We start from the raw sequence: 22,456 nt of genomic DNA on the forward strand, positions 1-22,456 counted from the left end.
ATTGAGAATCTGCTATTTTGATAATCTGATATTTTAAGAATCTGATATTTTGAGAATCTGATATTATGCGAATAAAGGCAAAAAACGGGATACTGTACTGTCGTGTGAACACGAGTCCGCCGTGCGCCAAGAAACACATTGCTGGGGGACAGGGCCCTATAGTACCTATGACACTTATGCCCGTTTTCACCATCAATCTCTAATTTTTAAGTGACCCCTATAAAAACAAAATTCCTGTTATTTGTTACCATAAGGTCACTTAACAATTAGGGATTGATGGTGAAAACTTACTTGCTTACTGACTTAGGTTCAAAAAACATACAGTTATACTATCAATGGTTCAGCCATCACAAATCACAATGGCCGGCAAACATCTGCTCCGGTTCCCGGGCCCGGGAACGTTCTGCTGATCTTGAGGCTATCCGAAGATAGTCATACAATTCTACGTAGAATCTGCTCAAAGCTCAGCAGCCACAGGAGACAAAGTTACCATAGCTCCAAATTCCGTGACATTAAGTGTCAGAACGCGTGGGACGTCCACCCACAGGGTGGACCGACGACATCATAAAGGTAGCAGGAAAGCGCTGGATGTAGGCCGCTACCAACCGGTAACATGGAAAGCATTGGGGGAGGCCTATGTTCAGCAGTGGACGTCCTATGGCTGAGATGATGATGATGATGATGAAGTGTCAGAACTTACTAGTTCGACTCATAGCTAACGTCCCGCCCCGTCCCGATCAGTCTTCCGGGAGCGGTCGCAGCAAGCGCGTAGTTGCAATTTTAAAATACTAGTTTTCCGCGCGCGGCTTCGCCCGCGTGGAATTTTGTCTGTCACATAAAAACTATCGCGCGCGTCCCTGTTTCAAGAACCGGGATAACACTATCCTTTGTCCTTTCCCGGGACTCAAACTATCTCTATGCCAAATTAATTTCATCAAAATCGGTTCAGTGGTTTAGGAGTGAAAGCAAGACAGACAGACAGAATTAGTTTCGCATTTATAATATTAGTATACAGAAACATCGGCGCCGGTGGAGGAGAGTAAAATATTTTCAGGCTTGCCCTCAAATGGGTTATTTTTTTTTATCCACAACGAGGAAGCTCTTAATTATTATTGTTTTCTTTAAAAAACAGTGCAAAAGTGGAGTGACTATGCAAAACTACATTGTGTTATAACAATATAATCTATGTTATACTAATCTCTTCGGACGAAGTACTTCGTATAATTATGATTGAACTTCACGTAATTGAACTTCAAGTTCTTTTAATCATTAATTATCTTTAAAATCTCATAGTTTCCTTCTTAGAAGACCCTAAAAAAACTGATGAATTGGGTGTCAAGAAATATTTGTTGCTGACTGTACCTGATATTCAAACACCCTGTATAAAAATATTACACTCCACATGTACCTATTAGGGGGCAGAGCAAAGACTTATAACCGCTGGTTCAGTGGTCGAAAAGGCGAGAGAAAAATAAAAGTGAACGCTTTAAAACAAACATCTGGCATAAAATCAAATTTTAACTAACAAAAATAAAGCAGATTTTATTAGTAGGTATGTATTTATTTATCGATAGTCGCAGGTTTGTTGACCTATTTAAAAATTGGGATGGAATATCTGCAGATTTATTAAAATTTAGTCTACCTATTTCTTTAATTCTGAGTGAGCTTTTTTGTGTGGGCTTTTATTTAATTTTAAAAGTAAAGATTTTATTGTTGGTTTATATTGGAACTTTAAATAAATAAATAAATCATAAAAAATCTTTATTGAATAACTTATTGACAGTTTTTAACAATAGGCTAATCTTAATCTTAATGACTTTAATAATATGACTGATAAATAAATAACACAAACATGGAGAAATATACCCGTTCCGATCATTAGCTACAATATAAGGTCGTAACTATAGGTCTAACAATATCATAAGGTCTACGATAGTTTAATGAATTGCAGATTGATTCCTTCAGCAGCTGCTGTAAAGGTGGACCGGTTGTCCAATTTGACTTCTGCTGATTTCGGTAGATACACCTCGTACTCGGACAAAATCATGGATAACACCACTTTCACGTGCAACTGGCCAACTTGAACACCTGCAACAAACGCTTGGTGTTATTGGAGCGAGCAGTGTAAAATGCCTTTTAATAACATGTTGTAGCTATCTTCGAAAAATGAAAATTATTTATTTGCAGAATGTGGTACATTAGATGTTACATACAGCAAATAATAGCACTAAAAGACTAATTTCTTTGTTGCCATCATTTTAGTTGTTCAAAGATTAAAAATACGAGACGGAACATTGCAACAGACTTGAAAGATGATTATCTCCCTTATAGCGCCTTTAGTCCCATCAGGTCAGACAAACAAACAACATCTTAATAAGGATTTTTACAAACCACAATGATATAATAACACAGTCTCAAATAGTGTTTCTTGCTCCATCTATCCATCACTATCACTATGTACATTTCGTACATGTGAAGTACTTAAACAAACTAGTTTAGAACACAAGCACGGTTATTTACTTACCAACACATTTCCTAGGCCCAGCACCAAAGGGTATGTACGCATCAGGTACGATTCTATCGTTGTCAAAACGTTCCGGCTTAAACTTTTCTGGCTCCTCGAAGTATTGTGGATCGCCGTGCAGACCATACAGTGAAATGTAGACAGGGGTTCCTTTCTCGATAACGACATCTGTGTTCGGGATCTAAAATATGAACTTCATTATTAGCTATCCGTGTCTGTTCAGAATCAAAATCAAAATCAAAAATATTTAGACCACAAGTGGCACTTATGAACGTCAAAATATTATTATAGAAAATAATAAAAAAAGAAAAGGTAGCCCTTATGGGGCACTTTACATGTCTCCTTGTCCTTATCTTTTGGGCCCTACCAGCGCTTCGAGACAAACATATGGCAAGTGCTGAGAAGAAACGCCGGAACAAACTCAGTCACCACTAATTGCCAGGAATTATCTAACGGTAAGAATAACCAAATTCGAGTAGGTACATCAAATATGTGCAGACTGAACTGACCACGCATCCTTGTCATCAATATAGTCTTGAACCTTGTGACATAAGGACATAAGGGTATTTTTATATGTTCTTAAATTTGTTTATTGGCAATTCGACAAGGTTGTGTGGTATTTTGTTAAATATGGTAATACATTTCCCCAAGAATGAATTACCTATTTTATGCAACCTAAAAGATGGAACAGCAAGTTTATTCTTATGTCTCGTGTTAAATGAGTGGACGTCGCTTTTCTTAGTAAATAAATGTAGATGTTTACGGACATACATAATGTTATCAAATATGTATTGCGAAGCCACAGTCAATATATTGATTTCTTGAAAAACTTCTCTAAGCGAGTCACGTGGTTTAAGACCGTATATTGCCCGGACAGCTCTTTTCTGTAAAATGAAAATTAATTCTATGTCTGCTGCTGAGTCCCACAGTAAAAGACCATAAGACGTTAAGTGTTGGACTGCAATAAGAAAAACATAAATTACCTGGTAGTCTTCAAAAGTACAACGATCAACAGTAGAAACCGAAGGATGTAGCCTGATACCTTCTGAAATGCATTGGTCCAAATATCTCATTTTAGCAAACGCCTCCAGGGTCCACCCATGTTTATCGATGGCACGTTTGATATCCTCTCTAACTCGGTCTTGGATATTTTTCTCCTTTGCCAACTCCATGAGTGTAAATGCTGCTGCGGTTGAGCTCGATTCAAAGCCGGAGAAAAATGTTCCGGATTGGAACAAAAGATTGTCACCGTCGAATTCTAAAACGGGATAATTATTATTAACGTCTAACATAACATATTGTCCTCAACTACCTATTTATAACTTACTGTAAAGAGAATCCTGCTTCCCATTTTTCAAGTTAATGATTGAGTCAATATAGTCTCCTCTTTTTTCCCTGCTTTTTTCGCGTGACTCCACAGCATTCCAAAACATTTTTCGCACGAACGTAGAGTCAAATAATATAGAATATCCGATCATCTCAACAAGTTCCGGCGTGAAAAATACTGTGACCAAAGCCACCATTCGCTTGAAGGAATGGAAAAACGCCATAACTAGAATAATGCAGAATTAAGAAATTAATTATTGGGTTTCTAGTACCTATAATCGTTATGTATCGAGTTATTTTATGATAACTTACTGTTTTTGCAATAATCGGAGTCGGGGAAGTTGAAGCAATTAGTCTTGGTGCCGAGAGCAACGTTAGAGATGAGGTCAGCTGTATACTTGTAGTTAACGTCCTGGGCATCAATAACTTTAGGTTTTTTACAATCAGTCAAGTGATCCAAATGATCCATCATAGGTTTACCGGTTTCTATCATCAGCGGAAGCATTTGCTTTAGTTTTCCCCGGGACAGCGTCGGGGTGATCATCCTTCTCAAGTATCTCCAAGCAGGGTTCTTAATGCCGAAAAGATTGATCATGCCAATGCTGTCTTTCTGCACGGAGCCCGCAAAGTGCCGGTTGGAGAAGTTATCGAAATCGCGGATCAGCATTTGCTTGATGATCTCCGGATCTTTCAACAGCAGGCATGGTTTGTGGAAAATGTAGAATCCAACGTAAGGAGCGTCGGCAGGCGCCTCTTTGTACAGCTGACTCATATGGTAGCCAGGTGGAGTTCGAAATAATATTCCATCCTTGAAATCCCCAAATATCCTACTTGTATTTTTTAGTTGTATGACACCTCTCCTTTTCCAGTAGTTTAGTTTGTAAGAGCAGTATAGATAACATGATAATATTATTGTTATTGTTATTATAAGAAAGTAGCTCAGATTGTGGGGTTGGAACCACTCCTCCATAATAATGTTCTATCAATCTTTTTAACCGCAACGAGGAATGTCTTGTAGTGTGTCCTTAATTTGCCTTCGTTTGGTAATAATAACGTTCTTATGCCTTCACCAATTTTAACATATTATTGCAAATAAATTAGTGATGTTATTCTTCACAATATTATTCTATGACTTTTATCTCTTTCCCATATTTCTCTTCAGCTTCTTCTTGGGAGATCCACGGAGGTATTACACAATCGTCACCGTTCTGCATAAAAAGAAGAAATATTTTTATTGTAATTAAATAGTGGCTGCTTTGATACTTGTTGCAGAAATTATAACGAGCTAGTTATGATGGAAAATTAGTCAAGAAAAATGATAAATTCTCAGCTTAGAATGAATAAACAGGGTGTCCAAAAATAGTGTTATGCCGAATCTCAGTGGCCTAATTCACTTATTTTGACAGTCAAGATCTCACTGACGTTCAGAAGTCGTCCCATTGAAAAACAGTTCTAAATCCGTATTCACAAGGGTCATTTTCGATAGAACGATTACTCGATAGGATCGTAACTCAGCGATTTGTTGTCATTAAGGTTTTGTTACGTCGTCCCATTGAAAAACAGTTCTAAATCCGTATTCACAAGGGTCATTTTCGATAGAACGATTACTCGATAGGATCGTAACTCAGCGATTGGTTGTCATTGAAGTTTTGTTACCTGGGGCTACCCGAATCACCGCGACTTTAGATAGTTTTCGGGTTATGATTTTTTTCTACAACATAAACAGGATTTTCAACTTTTTTAGTTTTCATTCGTGTTATGAATGTAAATACTTCTGAATCAGCTAGGTCTAGTATTCACTTAATAATAATAAATAATGAGGCACGAACCTTAACTATTCGCGCCACAGTGACCAAAAAAGTGCCTAAGCACAGAAATTTGAAAGATTCATCATAACTCGAATACCTACTATCAATAATCGGAGAACATACATGGGAATGATTCACCCGAATACCCAGCCTTAGTGTTGCTCGTCCTCTGGGCTTCAGCTTGACCCTATTTTTGGGACAACCTGTATGAATATATGAACTAAACTATGATAGTAGGTTTATTATGGAAAATTCCAAACAGTTGTTTACTAGCTAAATAGTTTTAAAGGTTCAGAAGTTTATAAAAGTCCTAATTAAATGCTAGTTTTGCTTTTGACGTAAGTACTTTCCAATCAGCGGGCGTCCCCAAAGAGTGTTTCAATAACTGCAGTGGTTGAATTCTTCGTATGATTTCACTGCAATTCTTTTATAGTTAACTAACTAACTTTCCGCCCGCGGCTTCCCCCGCGTGGAATTTTGTGACACAGAAAAACTTTATTGCGCGCGTCCCTGTTTCAAAAACCGGGATAAAAACTATCCTATGTCCTTTCCCGGGACTCAAACTATCTCTATGCCAAATTTCATCAAAATCGGTTCAGTAGTTTAGGCGTGAAAGCAAGCCAGACAGACAGACAGAGTGACTTTCGCATTTATAATATTAGTATAGTCACGATAATATTAAAAGTAATAGTCGGCCGTTTGGTGTAGTGGTTCAGAACGGACTACTATGCCGAGAGGTCCCGGGTTCGATTCCCGGCCGGGCAGAAATTGAAATGATGAATTTTAATTTCTGTGACGGGTCTGGGTGTGACTATGTATAATATTTATGTATTTAAAAAAAAAAGTATACAAGTAGTATATCCGTTAAGCTAGCACCCATAACACAAGCATTAAGTTGCTTACTTTGGGGCTAGCTGGCGCTGTGTCAAATTGTCCAAAGATTTATTTATTATTTATTTATTTAATAAACTCATAAAGATCTAACTACAAAAAGATCTATAAAGTCTTACTAAGTTTATGAATGACTGCGCAATGAAATTTTAATCACATTTTATTATTATTTACAGCGATCAAATCAAAACGCCTGTTATGCAATAAAAATGGATTATCATAATAATTATACGAGTACATAATAATATTTGCTACGCAGTTGATAATGATCCGCAAACTCATAATTACCGAAATCCTTTAATTAAATAGATAGTGTGAAATTAGATTAGGTACTTAGATACACTCGTCGATAAAGAAAAGATGATAGCCAAAGAACTTACCGAAATGGTGAAAAGATCATTTATTCACCGAGACAAGGTAATACAACAAGGTAGATGTTACAAGTTATACAGGTCAGCTTATCTCACCAGCAAGCTAGTGTGTGATTAGGTATTACATTTTTATTGACCCATGCATAGTCAAAAAAAATCGTCTTCTATCATTTTAGAATCATGATGACCGAATGAAGTACCTATTATGCAGGTTCTTCCTATATTGAATAGGTACCTATAACACTACTTTACAAAAAAGTTTTTCTTTTACTCAAAGACAATTCATAATATTGGATGTGTTATCTGCCTATCCCTTTACTTACTACAAAAATGCACTCAACATCAAATAAATCGTACCTTCCGCGACGCAAACTTTAAAGATTTTCTTTTGACACAATCATGGTGTCCCAACCCAACAATATTGGTGTTATTTGGAAGCCCAATAAATATTCTTAAAGAAAAACACGTTTAATTTCTTAATAAATGATTCACATATACCATAAAGCGACTTGAAAAGAGACCTCACTTTGGGCTCACCTCTGGAATCAATTAGACCAATTTTTATGGTTATACAACCAAAATGATCTCACGTGTCCTCTTTAACAGACGGATGGCGATTAATCCAAACTTAACAATTTTATAGCCATAAAAGTTGGCTTAAATGTAACTACCCTTTTTTTTTAATGAAGTGACTCTGGATCCTTCTAAAGACACATTTTTGGGGTAATAACCTTCCCTTTAATGAAATGAAGTTTAGAACTAGGCTTTTATATGGTGCCAATATAGGTGGGAAGTGGGGATGCATGTCATTTGAAAGTGCTTGTCGCGGGAGGTGCGATTTATTTGACGTCGAATGTATATTATGTCTCATATTTTTATCACGTCACGTTTTTGAGATATCCACATTAACCTAAGTAAGCTATCTTGTTAGCCATATATGAGTTTCTATTTTGTTTTTATACTTTTTATTGCGTTTAAGTATTATTTAAACATTTTGATTTGTTTTAAAATGTCACCAAGGCAGGGTAAATTAAACTCAAATAGTTAATTTTTACTATGTTTGTGGTCATATTATTTTGTCAAAAAAAGAAGAGAACAATCACTGAGGCCGTAAAACGAGCTTATTTCTAGGTATTACTTTAAAATTATGTTAACAATGGGCCTTGATAAAAATGCGAAAATTGCAGATGTATACTATTGAACTGGACTGCAGGAAAGAGAAAACATTTACGATTCGGCATCCCAACGAAATGGAGAGAACCAACAAGTCATACTACCTACTGATTGTTTACTTCTGCCTCACTGAAACTACAGGTTTTAACAACAAAAACCGTTTTTCCTAGTTTGTTTGATGCAAAACTCAAAGAAGGAATCTTTGTGGGGCCCAGAATAAGAAAGATATTAAACGATGAAAATTTTGATTGTTACCTGAGTCGAAAATAGATGCTTGAAAATTTATTGGGAAACAAAAAATTATGAAAAAATTATTTCCAATTTATTAAGAAAATAGGTACCAAAGAATGGAAGTGAATATGTCGTTAAAAATTATTTTTTTACATTCTCACCTGATTTTTTCCCTGAGAGCCTGGGAAACGTGAGTGATAGGTGTGGCGAATGTTTTCACCAAGATTTGAAGGTTTTTGAAGAAATATACTAAGGATTTTCGGATAAAAATAATTATGTTAGCGGATTACTGCTGGTCTATAATAAGGGAAACAGATACTAATCAGTATAAATTAAGGAGTAAAACGAACCATTTTTGATTTGTATTCGAGATAACTGTACAAAAGTTATAAAAAACAAATAATATCATCAATATTTACAAAATTGGACGTCCTAATTTTTTTTACTTCAGTTTTAATGTAAGGGTTTATAACTCTACCGATACATATTAGTTTCATCTCTGGGTAATAAACCTTGAAAACTAGTGTATTATCCTTTTTGATAACTTTCATGTTTTCTTATCAGAGATACGAGTATAATATCCATTGAGTTGTTATCATTCATTAATTCAGCAACGAATACAAACTACGTACTTGCAATTACATTTTGATTGTTGTAATTAAGGTTTTATAGCAGAGTTCAAGGTTTTGATTTAAGGTTCGACCAAACCAACGCGATCAGCCGGCGTGTAGCGATGGCGATCAATGCATTTATTTAAGTCTGGTCGCCATCGCTGCACGCCGGCTGATCGCGTGTAATCGCGTTGGTTTGACCGAACCGAGGAAAATGCCGAAAGGCAGTAAGTCCGCCTTATGTACAATGTTTTATGTGCATTTAAGTTTAAAATAATAATAAACCTTTATGGTCTAACTCCAGTTAGGAACGCCGTCGGATCACGACTGTCTCGTTACCCTTTCACGCTACGAGCTCCACGTTTGAACGTCAATACCTAAATAATCGTTTGATGTATATTTATGAAATTTAAAGCTAACGTTTATCTTGCAAGTCTCAACACAAGAGCCAAATTTGAAGTGTTAATGCACAGTAGTTTGCTCAATGTTGATTTAGTCGATTTTCTGCTGATGGGAACATGTAAGACAAAAATAAAATTTCCAGAATATTACAGACCTTCTAGAGCAGTTGCCGCGAAAACTATACAAGATATAGAAAAACTTGATTATATCACCTGTAGCAAATTGAATAAGCTTTTTTTGGTTCAGTAGTCATGTCACTAGGACGTATAGTATAGTTTCCGAGAATTAAGCGAAAAACCGAAAAGTGGTACCTTTAAACACGGCTTAAAGGCTAAGGGCGGGGACTTTTGCTATGTTCACCTCCTAACTAATCTAAATAAAGTCCCGAAGTCAGAAATTGTGTTTCACGGATTTCTCTCTACACCGTCGTTAAAGCATTCATTGACTGGACTATTATGTATGTGAATAGAGGATTCATAATATGACATTCGGAAAAAGATACAGTTTCAGATCATGCTTTCAATTATTTCAATGAAGTTATTGCAGTGAAGTCTAATTACTCAAAACTCGTATGTTATTAAAATAAGTACGTTACATTTCAATATTCTATTTTAAGATGTACCTTTTGTCGAAAATATTATGTATGCATTTAGTTGTGTCTTGTTTCGTGGTCATATAGCGAACTTATAATCTAGTGGAAAAACATTTTAAGTTTTAACATCACAAAATGGCTACCCAATAGCAGTTTTTAATTCATGAAATAATAAAATTCACAGTTACCTGTTTGTCAACAGTCACAGTCACGCGTCACGCCAGTCACCTCGCGCATTGTGCGCCGCTTGAGAAACGGCCCTGTATTTATAGCAATGCATCCATTTATTGATTTGATAAGTTCAACTACACATTTTAACGTCGGCTGAAATCAATCTACTTGCGCAGACGCACAAAAAACTTGTTGATTCTACATGGAAAGGAATAATCATTTTGTTTTTGCATTTATACAAAGTGTCCCAAAATTCAACGATAAGCCGGCGCCGCAGGGTGGACATAGTCATGTCTACTTTAGGAAAAATAAGAAAAAAAATCTTTCTCAATTATTTTTTAAGTTACACAATAAATTATGAAATTCGTCGAAAATTGACACCCCTTATGATATTTTACATTACCATGACCAAAATTTTTCTAATGTTTCTGTTTTTTTGTTTGTATCGGCAACCTAAGTAGTGCTGCTGTCCACCCCAACTCTTAAAACCCCCAGAATCCTTTCAGTTTTTTTTACACAATAGTTAATCAAAATATGTTATTTCCTTAAAATGTTGAACTCATCGTTTTGTAAAAAAAAGTATGAACACTACTGCGGCAAGTTTTTTATTTTGACGCAATTATTCAAGACGCTTCGTACGCGTGGATCCCGTTTTACCCCCTTCATCTATCTTACGCGGTTTAGATTTTTTAATACAAATGTTTTTTCCCGCTAACTCCTGCCCCTGTGGGAATTTTGCAATATCCTGTTGTAACTAAGCTTTAAGTTTACTAAGGTATCTGCGTGCCTTTCAAGCGTCTAACTTAAGCGGTTTAGATTTTTCATACAAAAGGATTTTCCCGCTAATTCCCGTTCCCGTGGGAATTTCGGGAATTCCTTGTTGTAACTAAGCTTTAGCTAGCTTGTTGTAGTTTACTAAGGTACCTAGTCTATAACCTGCCCAGGAGTATGAAGAATAATCGTACCAAGTTTCGTTAAAATCCGTCGAGTAGTTTTTGTTTCTATAAGGAACATACAGACAGACAGACAGACAAAAATTTTACTGATTGCATTTTTGGCATCAATATCGATCACTAATCACCCCCTGATAGTTATTTTGAAAATATATTTCATGTACAGAATTGACCTCTCTACAAGATTTATTATAAGTATAGAGTATAGATAATTTGTTATCAAACACATATACACTTTAAGGGGTAAAGAGAAAACCTTACAAAAATGAATAATTACTAATACCTACTAATGTTACTTCTCCGTTCATAAATAAAGTAATCAAGTGTGATTTTCATAATTGAGTGACACTAAGCTGATTAGTGTGATAATTATTGTCCATTGATTCTCATCAAATATTATCGGGAAAACACTCGAAGAAAAATATCTAAAACTAGCGGCCGCCCGCGACTTCGTACGCGTGGATCCCGTTTTACCCCCTTCATCTATCCAACGCGGTTTAGATTTTTTCATACAAATGTTTTTTCCCGCTAACTCCCGTTCCCGTGGGAATTTTGCAATATCCTGTTGTAACTAAGCTTTAAGTTTACTAAGGTACCTGCATGCCAAATTTCAAGCGTCTAACTTAAGCGGTTTAGATTTTTCATACAAATGGATTTGCACTCTAATTCCCGTTCCCGTGGGAATTTTGGGAATTCCTTTCTTAGTGCACTTCTACGGTACCTAAGCTACGTCTCTTCCAAATTTCAAGTGCCTACGTTTAGCCGTTTAGGCTGTGCATTGATATGTCAGTGAGTCAGTCATACAAAAGGATTTTCCCGCTAACTCATGAAAAACACTGTAGGTACTCTTAATAATCCTTTGTAAAAAGAAAAAACACTAATTTATATTATTTATTGAATGAAGATATTATTTTCAGTATACTGCAAGAATGGAGCCTATAACAGGAATATTTAGTTTCAGCCAGATGGGGTTACGTGTCACACTTCAAATGAGAGCATTTAGCTGAATCAGAATCTAAATCATCATAAAAAATTATTGGCTAAAGCAAATAATTTTCAAAATAATTTTTAAAAAGCATTTAAAAATGGATCAGGTCTCACAAATGTATATTTTCGGACATGCATATTTATAATAGTAATTAATGATGTTTTTTTTTCCTCTTTTATCTGGCTAATTAATGGCTGATGGCTGATCGTAGATAGATATCTACGATCAGCCATCAGCCATTTTATCAGATTGGATTGAATTGGTAATAATGACAGTTCCGGCTCTGCACATACCATGATGTGTTTCCTCGATTATAATAAGTATTCAGATTGATGCTATTCGCTTTCTCTTGAGCCTGAATGTATAGATCTCAGAATTTAGAAGGGATGCAGCAAGCTGATTTCATGACGCTGAAGTTTTTGTTTGTAAATCTTTACAGGACTTTTCTACAACCTCTTTGACGTTTGGTATCTCTAGGTATTCATGCACTTCAGTAGACTTTGTAAACCAAGGTGCACAGTTCAAGATTTTTAATACTTTATTTTGAAAACGTTAAAGTATTTCTACATTTGAGAGACTGGGTCGATAATATCATAAATGTCTACATGGGTCTTACAATGCATTTGTAAATCAGCAGTTTGTTCTCCAGGCTTCTTTGTTCTTAATGTGTTCACACCAGGTTAGGTTACTGTTGGACAATCTTCACGCAAGGGTGACATCTCTTGACCAGTGTGCCTACCATGAGTTTACGTTAGGTGTGCTCGCTAGCGACTGCGTAAAAAAATGACATTTAAATGTATGACATATTGTGCAGCGCCCCTAGTGGCTACTTTCAAGAAATAAGATCTTCATAGAATTTTTTGACGTATTCGCTAGCGAGCTCACCTAACGTAAACTCATGGTAGGCACACTGGCCATCAGGAAGTCTCGATTACATTCTAGAAAACTTATTTTTGTGGGGTTACCTTAAGAGTTGAGTATACTCTATAATCCAACTATAAATATTCTATATAGGTATTTAGAAGATAACCTGAGTAAAAATGTTTTAGGCCGAACATTATTTCATTATTCGCACTAAAAACAATTGTTTCATACAAAATAACTCGCCCTAGTTAAATAACCATGTAAAACCATGTATTTTTACCTAAATTTACATAACTTATCAATGAAAATGTGTACGTACATAAAAACTAGATAATTGATTGATAATAATTTGGAAGCTTTGAAACAAACACTACTAAGATTGATGATATCTTTGAAAATATGCGTTTAGTTCTTAAGATATTTTAACTGGATTTTATTCATAGATTAAACCCTTAAAGTTACGGGAAATCAAAAGGAACACGTATGGAAAATTTTCATAAAATACTTTAAAGGTTTCATCGCTAACCGTCCGCCGGGCCCAGCCGGTTTGAGGAACATATACCGGGTTGCAATCTCTAGTATAAATCATGTGACTGAAATTAAAAACAGTTCTCCTCAACCAATGAGGGTTTTCGCGAATAAAAGATCCGCTAGATGGCGGGACGTGGATGTGGGGTCTGACTGCTGCGTGATTGGTGGATTTTGACATATCTGTCAATGTCATGTCAAAAATAACCAATCATGCAACAATTGGACCTTGCGTCTACGTATTGCCATCTGGCGGATTTTTCATTCGCGAAAACCCTCATTGAGCTAAAATTTGGTATACTTGTGTAAATACGATGACAATGCAATATTATGGTACCATTGAGCTGGATAGAGTCTGGGGGTGGCCATAGGAACTTCTAAACCAAACGGCGGAATCGCATCTAGTTTGGGTTCGTTGGATTTGTCTTTTCGAGCACTTTAGTGCTAGATGATGTTCAGGGTCCTGATGAGGAAGTCAAGAGGTAGCCATGAGCTGGCCAAAGGAACTCCTAAACGAAACGGCTTATCGAGTTTGGGTTCGTTGGATTTGTCTTTCTGAGCACTTGGGCCATGAGATTGAGAAACAACTAAAAAGTTTAAAATAAAGTTATAATAAAAAAAACTGTTCTAAAAGAGGAATAAATTCCATGCGCGATTACTACCTACTACTACCTGAGTCGGAGAATAATGTGGTGGCAGGCCTTAGTTCAAACGCTCATTGCAAACGTTGTGATAGGGATAGAGACATGAGATTTTTGGTTTTACAAAGGTAATACGATAGGAAATAACACAAGTACTTAATAAAAACCACCTGTTATGGGGGTATTATTTGAAGAAATTTATCAAATAACCAAAAAAACACGAATTAAAATGCAGATTTTTCTCAAAATGTAACATTTTTATATTATTTTTTGCCATTTTTTGGATATTTTATGTATTTTTAGTATTTCCTGTTATGTAGCATTATTACTGTTTTTATTTTATCAGGATATACCCCTTAGTTTAAAAGTTATTACGTTTTCTTTACGACAAGTAGGTAAATGAAAGAAAAAAAAAATCTATATTTTTTTTTTGAAATCTCAGTTTTTTTTTACCTTTTTTTCGTCGATAAAAGTAGGTCTAGTTTCAGTATTTTAATATGTGCACTTTATCAAGACTCACACGTCACACATAAAGTTATAACATTATGTCATCAAAATTTCTAGACGACTTATGAAAGGGTAATCGTGAAAAATCCTAGCATTCGTATCCTCCGCCTACTGGTCACCTCATTTCGCTTTTTAAGTACAGAATGTTTGTAATCTTATTTCAATAAATGGTGCTTCTACGCAACTCTATAACAAGCCGGCAGTTGGGTCAATGGGGCAGACGCACAAATGGGCTACTGAATGGCGGTAGTTACACAATCCAATGGGAGGGTAGTCTGTTAATCGGTGTCCCGATCCTGTTTGTTTAGACTGGGTTGATCGGGCCTTAATGGCAGTTGTTATTCCCTTTGTTCGTTAAAAATAATGTTGGGCACCAAAAATTTGTCCTTTGCATGCCAATTTTAGTTGGTAATCGATATAAACATAAATCAGATTTAGATGCCTAATTACCTACTTTTACTTTACTAAAAATGGTTCCTAGACAGATCTTTGATTGAACTCAAAAGCATAAAATAAAAACCAAATCTCTGTCTCATTTAATTAAGCATGTAAAATGTATAAATTATTTTCATAACAAGTTTGACTTGCGTTTAATGCGTTGGATGTATCTCTACCGGTAGCTTTAATTGGAAAAAAATCCTAGTTTCCCTACCGGTGGTGATATCTCAGTAGGGATAATATGTGGTATAGGGGCTAGGGGCCAGTGTACTCGCTATGCCTCTACCCGCTAGAAATGGAAGCACATCGCCAGGAGAGCTACCCTCGGAGATGACATCACCCCACCATGTACCTCGTCAGCGCAACCACGGCCACTCTGAAGACTAAGAAGAATTTTCATTTTTAATTTGTCCTACACTTCTATTGGTACATACTAGGTATAAAAGTTTATTAATGATTTATCCAGCTTCTTTTTAATTAGGTACTCGCACTTTGTAAACAAAGAGGCGGTAATGTTGTTACATAGTAGTTATCTTTTTAGGAACTTTCTGAAGTTGTAGAGCAGCCGTCGGCTAATTTGATGCATCTTTTGTGAACTCTACGCCTTTGTTAGCCGATACTAGAGTCGCATTACACTTTGCAACTTAATTTTCAACTTAGTGCTGCTTGTAATAGAGTAAAGTTCTTAACGATCGTATATCAGTAGCTGGATGGAAACTTTCTAAGGCTTTAATTCAATTTTGTCTATAAAATCTAACATCAAAAGCAACTTTCATAAAAATATTGCGATAATTCATCAACGGATGGTGTTTTAAACGATTGATGAATATGTATTTTAAACCATTTCATTTAAGTCTATAAAAAGGCAAAATGAATATACATTACTTTTTTTATAGAATACCTGATTGAAATGTAGAGTTTGGTGGCATTAAATTATGCAAAACAATTTAAAAACCCTTGCAGACCAAAATGGGTTATCAAACGGCGTTTACCTTTATCCAAATCACCATCAAATACGCCTAAATCAATCCGAATCTTTAGGTAATGACGTCATAAAACTTGTCCTGAAAGAACTTCCCTACCATAAAGATCATGTCTCGGATAGTAGACCTCTAAAATATCCATAACAATGCCGTTATAGATCGTAAGGTCTGAAAAAGGGCGTAACACAGATCCAGATTTCAAGGGTCAGGCGTAAGGTCAACCTGTTGCCTCCAGAAGGAAGGTATTTTTTATTGCGCAGTCAGACGGAGACGCCGGATTTCTCGGATTTCTTGGGTAGATAGCATTTTATTGCTTTAGATAGCAACGGGACAAGGTTTAAGCCTGATAGAAATATATGGGTGTACAACTAGCTTTTGACGGTGACTTCGCTCGAGGTAAGCCTTGATCCCGCGGTTCAGTTAAAGTTAACCAATGCGTGCAGCCCGCGTGCGCGATAGCGATGGCGATACAGTGATTTTTTTTTATATCCACAATGAGGAAGCTCTTGGCCTGTATTTCACCTGATGGCAAGTGACGATCAGGCCAAAGGTGGAAGCGAGCTTCACCCGGAATCCTCAACCACGGAGGAACTGGCTATCTTACCTCTAACTGCCGAAACATACTGCTGTTACCATTGTTGTTATGACGACATACTTTCTAGATACTGATCGCCATCGCGCACGCAGGCGCACTCATGAAACTAATTTTATTATTGCAAGTAGGCTTTTATAAAGCACTTTTACACGTCCCAGTATTAACCCTACCAGCTTTACTATCAATGGGCCAGTGCTGAGAAGAAGCAGCTCAAGAAACTCAGTCACTATTAACCCTTTAACGCACACCCTAACTTTTTTTTTAATTCGCTATATTTCTAAGTGGATATATATTCTATAGCGTTATTTATAACAACATGTATTAATAAAATTATCAGAACTAGATATTTTACGAGAAAATACAAAAAAACTAATGGTCAGTATACTGACCACTGACCGTTCTGCATCACTAAAATCACCAATATTCATATGAAAACACTGGCCAGTAAACTGGACACTTATAAAAAAAACCGGTTATTTTTATGTAAATTACATATTAAACTAAATAAAATAATTGCGTATTTAGTTATCAATCTTTAATTTAGGCTAAAAACATAATATTCAACAAAGTATCAAATAAAATGATTGTATTTCTTCTTCTGAGCCAAAAATAACATGAAAAAAACAAAATTGAAAGTTTTGTCAACTAAAGTAAACATTATATAATAATTTCGAGACAATATTATGTTATAAAATAAAAAAAACGTGAATGAAAACTCAATAAACCCAGGATTGTTTTATACATTATCCACAGATATACATAATTTTGTATGAAAAAATACCTAAACAGTTATAATAATGGGGTATAATTACCGAACCCGTATATTTGGGCTTATTATGTTATCTATACAGGGTGGAAACGTTAAGTGATCTCACTCGATTATTTCTAAACTATTCAAGATATTGAAAAACTCGTTATTGATCCTGAAAGTGCTTCATGAGCTCTTTCAAACGGTACCAATAATAGGTTACAGAATAAACAGGATCTATCTGAAAATGAAGGTTAAAAATTATGGAGATACACACATCATATCACATAGGATACGTCATTAAAGATAAAATATGATAAATTAATAAAATAAAGATATGATAATAATGTTAAAATATGATAATCATGATAAAAAATCATGAAACATTCCCCACCTAGAAATATGACAGGCACTCAACACGTCCTGACATTTCCTAACGAACCCTAACCTTGAACAAAAAGGTCGGACATAATCTCTACATGGCATCTTCATCACGTCCCATTGTTCGGGCCCTTCCATGATAATAGGAGCCCTTAAGAACCCGGCTCAAAATAACGGCACTCCGCCAGTTCATAATCCTCCCTAAAATAAAACGGGGTTTATAAGTACGGGGCTACACATGCGACGCGATGGCGGGCGAAATTTAACTATGGAGCCTGATAAAGTACCTGTATACAGGGTGTCTCTTTTATGAGTCCACAAACAAAGGGTTAAAATTATACTTGTTAGGTTACTATACCTACAAGTAAAATTACAGTCAGCATCAAATAGTCCGTGCCACCCAAAGAAGCCAAAAAGTTCACGACATGTCTTTAAGGCTGTGTTGTGACTTTTTGGCTACCTACTTTGGGTGTCACAAACGCCGACTGTACCAATAGTTACAATGTAAATGAAAAAGTTATTTTAGTAGAATCTTTGTCATTAGAACATCTGCATTCACAGTAAAAGCGATACTACTGAAAAAAAAACTGTAGGTACGTAACTTATACTTAACTCAGTTTTTATAATTATTTTTAATACACCATGTGCACAGTGCGGGAGGAATGGCGACGGATTGTGAGACTTGCCACCGGACCTGGTGTGACGACCACGACCACTCTGGCAAGAGTGTAGCGACGAAGAAGAAGATGTATTAAATAAAACATTTTATACAGTAAAAGTACATTTATATTGCTCACACTAGTCTTATAAGATAAAAATTAGTTCTAGTAAACACATTTTACATTTGTATCTTTTTTCATTTTTTCTTTAATAGAAGGCCCTATACCACTAAAGGCTGAGAAAATAAGTACTAACTATCAACATAAGTAGGTATGAGGTACAAACTACAATTAAAAAAACAGTAGCGGTCTAAAAGTGTTCACCACACTTAGGTCTAACACCATAATAACAATGTTCAGCATTGCAGTTGGAAGCTAGCCAGTTCCTCTGTCGTTGAGGATTTCAGGTGAAGCTGGCTTCCACCTTCGGCCTAATCATCAGTTTCCATCAGGTGAGATGCAGATCGCAGAAGAACCAAAGTGACCGATATAATATAGCTCTCAAAAGTTCTCGAGGCCTCCCACTAGGTGGACCGACGATCTGGTGAAGGTCGCGGGAGGTGCACAGGAACGGTCTTTGTAGAAATCCTTGGGGGAGGCGTTTGTCCAGCAGTGGACGTCTTTCGGTTCGTCTTTCTTTCTTTCGTTCTGGAACGAACGAACAAACGAGATGCAGGTCAAGAGCTTCCTCGTTGTGGACAAATAATGTACAAGCTGGTAATATTGAATTCGGGATTCAGGATGGGCAACTCAAAGTAATCATTATTGTAAAATTCGAACAATTACACTCCACATGTTACTATGGGCCAATGTCATAACGTAGGTATTAACGTCTCGTTCTGTCGCAAAGAATCACCATTTGATGAGAGCGAGAGAAAAAGCGGAAATAGGTAGCTGGAACTGTGACCCACTGCACTACTGAAAGGCAAAGACTTAATATGACCGCTGGATTAATGGTCGAAATAGCGAATATCTAAACAAAACATTCGACGTCACATGATAAGCGTGAACGTCACGTTTTAAAATAAACATGTAATCTTAATCTGGCATACAATTGTAATTAACAACAATAAAGTTGACTTTGGAGATAGTGATAACAGCTTTATTGACCTACTATTAATTGATATGAAAAATCGGGCGATTAAAGCTACCTATTTCTTTATCGTTAATGTGACTGATACATAGAAAACTATACCCATTCAGATCGTTAGTTTCCGTTAAGATTATGAGATATAAATAACAATGTTTATAGTTTAATGAATTCCAAGTTGATTCCTTCAGCAGCTGATGTAACGGTGGACCGGTTGTCCAATTTGACCTCCGCTGATTTCGGTTGACGCACTTCGTACTCGGACAAAATCATGGATAACACCACTTTCACGTGCAATTGGCCAATTTGGACACCTGCAACATTAAACGTTGGTGATATTGGAGCGAGCAGTGTAAAATGGCTCTTTTAAAATAACATGTTGTACCTTCGAAACTGCACTATACGACTGATTGTTACTAAAAGACCTATTAATTCTTCGTTGCCTTCATTTTAGTTGTTCTAAGATTAAAATTACGTCTGCAGCAGGCTTGAAAGATGATAATTTTTTCAATTAAAATGATTAGTATTTTTACAGGCCACAAATATCTAACAGCACAGTGTCAAATAGTGCATCTTACTCCATCTTTCCAGCACTATGTACATTTTGCTCATTTGATATATTTGAAGAAATTAGAACATGAGTAATTACCATTACTTACCAACACATTTCCTAGGCCCAGCACCAAAGGGCATGTACGCATCAGGTACGATTCTGTCGCTGTCAAAACGATCCGGCTTAAACTTTTCTGGCTCCTCAAAGTATTGTGGATCGCCGTGCAGACCATACAGTGTAATGTAGACAGGGGTTCCTTTCTCGATAACGACATCTGTGTTCGGGATCTAAAATATGAACTTCATTATTAGATATCGATGTCTGCTAATTTATTGTTGGTCTGCGATAAGAAAAGAACTACCTGGTAGTCTTCAAAAGTGATACGATCAACAGTAGTAACCGAGGGATGCAGCCTGATTCCTTCTGAAATGCATTGGTCCAAATATTTCATTTCAGCAAAGGCCTCCAGGGTCCACCCATGCTTATCGATGGCACGTTTGATGTCCTCTCTAACTCGGTCTTGGATATTTTTCTCTTTTGCCAACTCCATGAGTGTAAAAGCGGCTACAGTCGAGCTCGATTCAAAGCCGGAGAAGAATGTTCCGGATTGGAACAAAAGATTGTCACCATCGAATTCTAAAACGGGATAATTATTATTAACGTCTAACAACATTTGTCCTCAACTACCTATTTATAACTTACTGTAAAGAGAATCCTGCGTCCCATTTTTCAAGTTAATGATTGAGTCAATGTAGTCTCCTCTTTTTTCCCTGCTTTTTTCGCGTGACTCCACAGCATTCCAAAACATTTTTCCGATGAACGTCGAATCAAATAAAATAGGAGATCCGACCATTTTAACGAGTTCTGGCGTGAAAAATACTGTGACCAAAGCCACCATTCTCTTGAAGGAATGGAAAAACGCCATAACTAGAATAATGTACATAGAATTATGAAATTAATTATTGGGTTCTAGTATGATCGTCATGTATCGAGTTATTTTATGCATAACTTACCGTTTTTGCAATAATCGGAGTCGGGGAAGTTAAAGCAATTAGTCTTGGTGCCAAGAGCGACGTTAGAGATGAGGTCAGCTGTATACTTGTAGTTAACGTCCTGGGCATCAATAACTTTAGGTGTTTTACAATCAGTCAAGTGGTCCAAATGATCCAGCATAGGTTTACCGGTTTCTATCATCAGCGGAAGCATTTGCTTGAGTTTTCCCCGGGACAGCGTCGGGGTGATCATCCTTCTCAAGTATCTCCAAGCAGGGTTGTTTATGCCGAAGAGATTGACCATGCCGATGCTGTCTTTTTGTAATGAGCCCGCAAAGTGCCGGTTGGAGAAGTTATCGAAATCGCGGATCAGTATTTGCTTGATGATCTCCTGATCTTTCAGCAGGAGGCACGGTTTGTGGAAAATGTAGAATCCAACGTAAGGAGCGTCAGCGGGCGCCTCTTTGTACAGCTGGCCCAAATGGTAGCCAGGTGCAGTTCGAAACAAAATTCCATCCTTGAAATCCCCAAATATCTTACTTGTATTTTTCAGTTGTATAACACCTCTCCTTTTCCAGTAGTTTAGTTTGTAAGAGCAGTATAGATAACATGATAATATTGTTATTGCTATTATAAGAAAGTAGTTCAGATTCTGGGGTTGAAACCACTCCTCCATAATAATGTTGTTGTCAATATTTTTAACCGTAACGAGGAATGTCTTGTAGTTTTTCCTTAATTTGCCTTCGTTTTGTAATAATAACGTTTTTATCCCTTCACCAATTTAAAAAAAAAAAAAAGTAGGTATAGCAAATAAATTTGTGATGTTATTCTTCATAATTATTGGGTTGCTTAACCATACAAGAAGGCAATTTTGTGACTTTTATCTCTTTCCCATATTTCTTCAGCTTTTTCTTGGAAGATCCACGAAGGTAAGTATAAATCGTGACCGTTCTGCATAAAAATAACACATATTTTTAGGTATTTTCTTCAGAATAGTAATCTTGTTGTGTTAAATTATGATGAAAAATGAGTCAAGAAAAATGATAAATATTTTTGATTTGGCGAGATATCAAATATTAATTGTTTTATTTCGAAAATTCAAAACAGTTGTTTACTAACTAATTGTTTTAAAGGTTCAGAAGTTTTTAAAAATCTTAATTAATGCTAGTTTTGATTTTGACGCACCTTCCCTTTACATACGTTTATTAATTGCTTAATTTGGGGCTAGATAGCGCTGTGTGAAGGTGTTCAAAAATATATATTATTCATTTATTTTCATTGTTTTGATATCTTTCTAACATTAACTTAATTTTGTGAGCAGTTTATTAATTCATGCATGAACTTTGTATGTTACTGACAAGAGAGAAGGATGACTATGAGGTGATCGTGAAAAGAGTCAAAATATAACTTACTTTAAGTAACTATTTATCAAAGAT

General features: G+C 36.2%; 2 protein-coding genes across 2 annotated transcripts; both read right to left on the reverse strand.

The window, feature by feature from the left end:
• Positions 1-1,742: 1,742 nt before the first annotated feature.
• Positions 1,743-10,215, reverse strand: LOC114353349 (cytochrome P450 6k1-like). The gene is made up of 6 exons (XM_028305316.1): positions 10,118-10,215; positions 4,163-5,058; positions 3,852-4,076; positions 3,508-3,782; positions 2,525-2,705; positions 1,743-2,088 (listed from the first exon to the last, which is right to left on the reverse strand). The coding sequence occupies exons 2-6, from the start codon at positions 4,818-4,820 to the stop codon at positions 1,928-1,930; spliced, it is 1,500 nt and encodes a 499-aa protein (XP_028161117.1). The 5' UTR covers positions 4,821-5,058; positions 10,118-10,215; the 3' UTR covers positions 1,743-1,927.
• An 8,869-nt stretch (positions 10,216-19,084) lies between these two features.
• LOC114353334 (cytochrome P450 6k1-like) lies at positions 19,085-21,696 on the reverse strand. The gene is made up of 5 exons (XM_028305296.1): positions 21,042-21,696; positions 20,731-20,955; positions 20,390-20,664; positions 20,135-20,315; positions 19,085-19,789 (listed from the first exon to the last, which is right to left on the reverse strand). Exons 1-5 carry the CDS (start codon positions 21,694-21,696, stop codon positions 19,632-19,634), a joined length of 1,494 nt encoding a protein of 497 aa, XP_028161097.1. The 3' UTR covers positions 19,085-19,631.
• Positions 21,697-22,456: the final 760 nt, after the last annotated feature.

The sequence above is a fragment of the Ostrinia furnacalis genome, unplaced genomic scaffold (assembly GCF_004193835.3).
Source record: "Ostrinia furnacalis isolate ACB-3 unplaced genomic scaffold, ASM419383v2 OfSCF1653, whole genome shotgun sequence".
Classification (NCBI taxonomy): domain Eukaryota; kingdom Metazoa; phylum Arthropoda; class Insecta; order Lepidoptera; family Crambidae; genus Ostrinia; species Ostrinia furnacalis.